The sequence below is a fragment of the Brachionichthys hirsutus genome, chromosome 2 (genome assembly GCF_040956055.1).
Source record: "Brachionichthys hirsutus isolate HB-005 chromosome 2, CSIRO-AGI_Bhir_v1, whole genome shotgun sequence".
NCBI lineage: Eukaryota > Metazoa > Chordata > Actinopteri > Lophiiformes > Brachionichthyidae > Brachionichthys > Brachionichthys hirsutus.
Window position 1 is genome coordinate 16,933,437 of NC_090898.1, and position 6,627 is coordinate 16,940,063.

Below are 6,627 nucleotides of genomic sequence, written 5' to 3' on the forward strand. Positions count from 1 at the left end.
AGAGAATGACATCATCTTTTCACAGACGTGTTTGTATTTCAGACGGGTCAGCTTTAAGGTCCCCACGCTAATGCTAATGCTAACGCTAACGCTAACGGGCGGGTGCAGTGACTCGTTACTTTTAGAATTTAATACTCCATGAATCCCAAAATATCTTCCAACCAGGCAGAAATTCACTTTGCTTCAACACACCCCGATTGGTCAGCCCGAGCAGAGGGCGGAGCCTCAGGAGCGCCGGTTTAACCCTCGGGTCCCACCCGGGTCCGCTGCTCGTCTCTCATCTTCATTAGCACGAGCGCCGCCGCAGACAAGCTAACGGGATCTTTGGTCTGAAGGAGGATCTAATAACCCGCCTCCAGTCTGGTGGGGGTCACATCCATCATCAAACAAAACAGCGTCCAGGTCCTCGGTCCAGGTCCAGGGGCCGGGGACATGGATCACGTCCTCGGCTTCAGAAAGGAACCCGCTTCCTGTTTCAGTGCAGACGGGCGCTGGAGAGAAGGCGGAGCTCGCGTCCGCTAAAGGCTGCACATGATGAGTCGTCATCATCTCCATGACGACGGCGCCTCCAAATTCCTTCTTGGGTCCGAGCCCAAAAAGCAGCCACGTCTTCATATCTGAAAACATCACGGCCTGAACGGCGCCCGAAGCGGGCGGGGCTGCACGTAGACGACGGCGACATAGCGCGGGTTGCTAAAGCTAACTAAACCTACAAACAGGAAGTGTCCCGCCGACGCCGCGTCAGTAGCAATAGTACAGCTGGGAGCGGAGGCCCCTGAAGGCGTCCCCCTCCTGCCATCTGGGCCCCTCGCCTTCAAACAGCACGGCGCCCTCTAGTGGATCCGGCTGGCAGAACTCCACTAGGAACTCCTCCTCGCTGTCCAGCAGCAGCCGGGACCAGGCGCCCGTGTCCAGCCGGCCCGCAGTGCCGCCGTACTCCGGGGGCAGAACCGAGCGGGGGACGTTCCGGTGCAGGGAGCGCAGGTCCGAGCCGTGGAGGAGGTACTAGAGGAGGAACCAGCAGACGGCAGGTCAGCGGCGCCACCTTCCTCACCCTCGTCTTCACAGCATGGCAAGGTGACGTTTAAAACGGGGCGGAGCTACAGTGAACAGTCTCCTTGACAACAACTCCATAATTAGAAGCTAAATTAACAAAACCTCATAGGCTGGAAAAAAGAAAGTATTGATCAGCCATTTGTAATAAATGAACCCGGATCAGAACCAGGGCCGGGATGCTGTTCTGTGGATCCATGGACCCAAACTGGACCTACTGGGTTCTCTGGGTCAGCATGGACCCCTCCCTACATGAAACGGGGCGGGGCTCGGTGACGTTCGGGACAAAGCGAAGGAGTCAGAGATGATAGTTACCCTCTCCGCCATCTTCTCCTTCAGAAAGGGCTTAATGATGGCGAAGATGCCTTTGAAGATCCGGGGCTCGTTGATGATGTTCACGGCCTTGATTCGGATCGGAAACCCATCCTGTAAACGGGAGAGCAGCAGAGGAGTCAGAGCTGGAGTCAGGGCAGAGGAGTCAGGGCAGAGGAGTCAGGGCAGAGGAGTCAGAGCTGGAGTCAGAGCTGGAGTCAGGGCAGAGGAGTCAGAGCTGGAGTCAGGGCAGAGGAGTCAGGGCAGAGGAGTCAGAGCTGGAGTCACGGCAGGAACCCATGAAGACCAGCACACGGGGTTAATTTAAGTTCTTATTTGTCGAGTGGAGGATCAATCGAGAGGAAACGGTCTGTAATCATTAATCGTTAACAGGCGACCCACCTGGAGGACGCTGACGACCCTTTTGGCGAGGAACGGGCCCGGGTTGGCGGCCTGAGTCACGCCCACGCCGCTGTAGTCGGCCAGAACGACGATCCCGTTCACCTGCGTCTCCTCCGGCTGGATCAGCTTCTCCAGAGTCACGTAAATGGCTCTCACGTTGTCGGCAAACGGGTAATCGCTCGGCGTCCATCTTCCTGTTAACGTGGGAACATCAGAAGTTCCACATCAAAGGAATGCCCCGCCCCCACCCCTAACCGTGACCGTGACGCCGCTACCCACCCGGCCGGAGGCACAGGATGTATCTCCCCTCGGGGTCCGGACGGGGCAGCACCGTGAGGAACCCCAGGTCCAGGACGTGCTTCACCGCGGACGGCTTCAGGTCCCGGAACACCTCCGGCCACGCCCTCCGGCCCGCCTGGTAGTTGAGCAGCAGCCGCAGGGCGCGGTCGTAGTCGAACTTCCTGGCCCGCAGGAAGCGGAGGAGGAAGGCGTCGTCCAGCCTGGTCCTGAGGTTGGGCTGCTCCTGTAAGGCACGAAGCAACGAGACGCCCACCGCGATGACGTCACTATGACATCACTATGACATCACTCGTACCCGCCATCAGGCCTTTAAGAGTCGTCAGCAGGAATGAAACCTTCAGGATCATGTCTCGCAGCGCCTGGACGTCCCGGAGACGCCACTCCGGTTTCTCCTGGAGCTCCTCCCGGGCCTTGGCCACCAGCTCGGGGGTCAGAGTGCAGGAGTACATGGGGGGAGGGGGTCCAGGGAACCAGCGGGGGCCCGCAGCCGCTGCCGGAGGACCGGACTGTTCAGCCATGGACCGACTGAGGAGACATGGAGAGACGCGTTAGCTTCGAGCAGGCTAGGCTAAAGCACCGCTTTAGCTAGCGGGGTCCGGGACTAGCGGGGTCCAGGACTAGCGGGGTCCGAGGCTAGCGGGGTCCGGGACTAGCGGGGTCCAGGACTAGCGGGGTCCAGGACTAGCGGGGTCCAGGACTAGCGGGGTCCAGGACTAGCGGGGTCCGAGGCTAGCGGGGTCCGGAGCTAGCGGGGTCCGGAGCTAGCGGGGTCCGGGACTAGCGGGGTCCAGGACTAGCGGGGTCCGAGGCTAGCGGGGTCCGAGGCTAGCGGGGTCCGAGGCTAGCGGGGGTCCGAGGCTAGCGGGGTCCGAGGCTAGCGGGGTCCGGAGCTAGCGGGGTCCGGGACTAGCGGGGTCCAGGACTAGCGGGGTCCGAGGCTAGCGGGGTCCGAGGCTAGCGGGGTCCGAGGCTAGCGGGGTCCGAGGCTAGCGGGGTCCGGGACGCGGTCCGGGGCTAGCGGGGTCCGAGGCTAGCGGGGTCCGAGGCTAGCGGGGTCCGAGGCTAGCGGGGTCCGAGGCTAGCGGGGTCCGGAGCTAGCGGGGTCCGGGACGCGGTCCGGGGCTAGCGGGGTCCGAGGCTAGCGGGGTCCGAGGCTAGCGGGGTCCGGAGCTAGCGGGGTCCGAGGCTAGCGGGGTCCGGAGCTAGCGGGGTCCGGGACGCGGTCCGGGGCTAGCGGGGTCCGAGGCTAGCGGGGTCCGAGGCTAGCGGGGTCCGAGGCTAGCGGGGTCCGAGGCTAGCGGGGTCCGAGGCTAGCGGGGTCCGGAGCTAGCGGGGTCCGAGGCTAGCGGGGTCCGGAGCTAGCGGGGTCCGGGACGCGGTCCGGGGCTAGCGGGGTCCGAGGCTAGCGGGGTCCGAGGCTAGCGGGGTCCGAGGCTAGCGGGGTCCGGGGCTAGCGGGGTCCGGGGCTAGCGGGGTCCGAGGCTAGCGGGGTCCGAGGCTAGCGGGGTCCGAGGCTAGCGGGGTCCGGGGCTAGCGGGGTCCGGGGCTAGCGGGGTCCGAGGCTAGCGGGGTCCGGGACGCGGTTCGGCGCGCGGGAATGCGTTAACCATCAATCGAACATGACGCGCATCGACGTCTTTCACGAGCAGCCATTTGTAAGTTCCGGAATAACGTCAGGAGTCACGACCGACCTGCCAGGAAATCCTTTTCCGGGTGGAGAACAGCGCTCTCTCATTGGTCCACATCAAACACGTGGTGTGCTGCCGACCGGCTGTGGTGCTTTTAAGGGTTCCTCGGAAAAACAATACATTTAGTATGACGATAAATCCTTTGAGAGTCTGGTGTTTTACTTTTAAATTATATTTCTTATAGATAATATTTTCCTAAGTTATGTTCAGATTTTACTTTCTATATCAGATACTAAATCTATAATCTATCTTTATCAGCAGCAGTTTTTCCCACGTCCTCTGTGTCCCTGAAGTGCACATTTTGCGGCACAACCGAAACTGAAGGAATAAAAAATACGTCTTTACTTTCAAACTTGCCATTTGTTAGTGACGTTTGAAAACAAACACCTTCTTTTATTCCTTCTTTTATTCCTTCATTTTAATGAGAAAGAAAGAAACTCCTGTTGGAGCAGAACACAAAGAAGCAAAGAAGGGGCCGAAACCACCAAGGCAACCATTAGCATTTCCTTTGTGAATGCTAATGCTCCCCGTGTGCTAGTCTCCACACCGGACATGTTTAGATTGCCTTGTGATGATTGATGCGGTCTGGATTCCGGTGGATCCGGTGGATCCGGTGGATCCGGTTGATCACTAGCACACAGTGATATATATTCAGCAGGTGGCGGCGTTTGTCCACACAGGTAGCGCCCCCTTGAGGGCTGTCATGTATGTCCCACTTCAAACCGGGGCTAACAGTTTTATGTTTGTCTGTTAGCGGGGTAAAAGATTAAAACTACGCATGCTGGAGAATGAAAGACGGAGCCGTGATTTGTCCTGTAGACTTCAAAGGGACGGACGGTCCAGCGTGTCCCTCTGGTCCTGAGACTTGATTCTGCAGCGTCTGGAACTCACTTTGTCGGTTTACGGCTCAGGATGAAAACCCTTGAGGGCGGGGAGCGAGCTGCTCCGCCACGTTGGACCCACTTTATTATTTTATTCTCCTTTTCCTTTCGTCTAATTTCTTTATTATTTGTTATTCAGAGAATTGTGACACCAGAAATTAAATTTCTAATTGTTAAAAGTACTTCCTCCAAAGAGACTGTGTGAACGATGACGAGGCCATTAAAAATAGACTGAGCTTTATTCATTCATCTTCACATTGCTTTTGGAAGGCAGATCAGGTTACAAGGCACAGTTTACTCCATCATCAAAGCACAACGATACCAAACAAAAATAGAATATATATTTGTTAAAAAGCAAAACAAATCATGATTGGGGACTTCCAGTCGCTTCTCTCTCCTGAGCATGAAATAAAACGCTGAGCGACGCGACGGACGCGACGCCGGAGGCCTGTTGTAACATTCGTGAAATACTGACATGACCTCCCCGTCTGCCCGCCGCGCTGCACACTGAGGCCTCGCAGCAGGAAGTGATGTCACCCAACGAGGACACATCAGCCATGCTGTTTGATGCTAATAGCTGCTTCAGCGGCGCCGCGGCTCCTTAGACGGCCTCCTGCTTTGTGATGGCGGGCTGAGGGATGGAGGCGGGATGCTTCGGCGCCGTGGCGATGACTCCCTGAGCCAGTTTGTAATGTTCCGAGCTGGAGGCAGTGGGCGGAGACGGGATCGGGGTTTCAGGAGTGGCTGAAAAGGAGAGGCCAGTTCTCAGGTGAGGAAGAAACACTTTAAACACGAGAAGGAAGAAGAACAGAAGTTAATAATCCAGATTATTCCTGTGAAGAACTTAGAGCCCGTTTGTCCTTCCAGCTACTGCACCTGAGAAAGTGGCGCCGGGGGCCGGGGCTCAGGAGACGACGGGCGCGGTCAGTGTGCTCGCGCTAACGCTAACCGATTCAAGCTAAAGCCAGCTCCAAAGAGAACTCTTACACATCTGACCGTTGTGGGTCGGCGCCGGCATGCTGCTGGCCACGATCACGTTGCTGCTCAGGTGCTCCTGCACCAGGTGAGGGTGGAGCGTGTGAGGTGCATGCTGAGCCTCATTGGCAGAACCTGGATAACGAAAGGCACAACCGGGATGAGAGCGGCGCCTCCCCGGCGGCGCTCGGGGCCGGGCGGCGTGCCCCACCTCCCAGAAGCATTTCCTGCAGCAGGTTGTCGATCTTGGCCATGCCGAAGAGTTTGACGAACTGGATCTGCTCGATCATCTGCCAGGTGATGCTCTGCAGCGTGGGCAGCAGCAGCAGCAGCTCCCCGAAGCGGCCCCGGGAGTCGTACTGCCGGTCGTTGATGTAGTCCTCCAGGCTGACCTGGACCTGGTACCGCATCCGCTTGATCTTCCCAGGGTCGCTCAGACCTTTGGCGTCTGGGGCAAATAAAAGCAGGGCTGTTTGCAGAGCGTCATCGACCTGTGACCTCCCGTCAGCGCGTCCGGAAGAGGCTGCTCACCCGGGTCGAAGAACACGATGGCCTTCAAGCAGGCGTACTCGTTGTCGTCCACCTGCAGCTCCTGGAAGGGCAGCACCAGCTCATCCAGGATCCTCAGCGCCACCCTGCCGACCTCCAGCTCCGGACAGCTCCGGGGGACGATGTGGTCGTTTCCTGCAGGAGAACCACGTTAGACTGCCGCCGGCGGGGGGGAGGGGGGGGGGGCTCGTACCCAACAGCAGGACGTCTTTGTACAGCATGGACCGCTTCGCAGCGCCGAGGAGGAGGTGTTCTCCGGCGTGAGCTCGCAGCAGCGCCACCTGAAAGGCAGCAAGCGTTGACTCGTCTTCGTCACTACTTCCTGTCTGCTTGTTTTTCGTTTCGTAGGACGAGACGAGAAGAATAAATAAGAGACACGTTTACTTTTGATCTCTAAATAATCAGGATGGCTTCTAGCTAGCAGCGTGCTAATAGATCCGACGCTATCGGAATGTTCTGGTGCCGTT

General features: G+C 58.2%; 2 protein-coding genes across 2 annotated transcripts in view; both read right to left on the reverse strand.

Moving 5' to 3' along the window:
- Nucleotides 1-16: 16 nt before the first annotated feature.
- On the reverse strand, nt 17-3,767 carry ttpal (tocopherol (alpha) transfer protein-like). Its single transcript, XM_068748990.1, has 6 exons — nt 3,759-3,767; nt 2,403-2,592; nt 2,047-2,290; nt 1,768-1,961; nt 1,369-1,479; nt 17-1,005 (listed from the first exon to the last, which is right to left on the reverse strand). The coding sequence occupies exons 2-6, from the start codon at nt 2,583-2,585 to the stop codon at nt 742-744; spliced, it is 996 nt and encodes a 331-aa protein (XP_068605091.1). The 5' UTR covers nt 2,586-2,592; nt 3,759-3,767; the 3' UTR covers nt 17-741.
- Nucleotides 3,768-4,901: 1,134 nt separating this feature from the next.
- Nucleotides 4,902-6,627, reverse strand: part of hnf4a (hepatocyte nuclear factor 4, alpha) — an 11,864-nt gene continuing 10,138 nt past the window's right edge. Inside the window, exons 2-6 of the mRNA XM_068743232.1 lie at nt 6,354-6,482; nt 6,143-6,295; nt 5,823-6,059; nt 5,624-5,746; nt 4,902-5,380 (exon numbers count right to left, since the gene is read on the reverse strand). Of these exons, the coding sequence (XP_068599333.1) occupies nt 5,238-5,380; nt 5,624-5,746; nt 5,823-6,059; nt 6,143-6,295; nt 6,354-6,482 (785 nt within the window). The 3' untranslated portion in view covers nt 4,902-5,237. The remainder of the gene's footprint in view (nt 5,381-5,623; nt 5,747-5,822; nt 6,060-6,142; nt 6,296-6,353; nt 6,483-6,627) is intronic.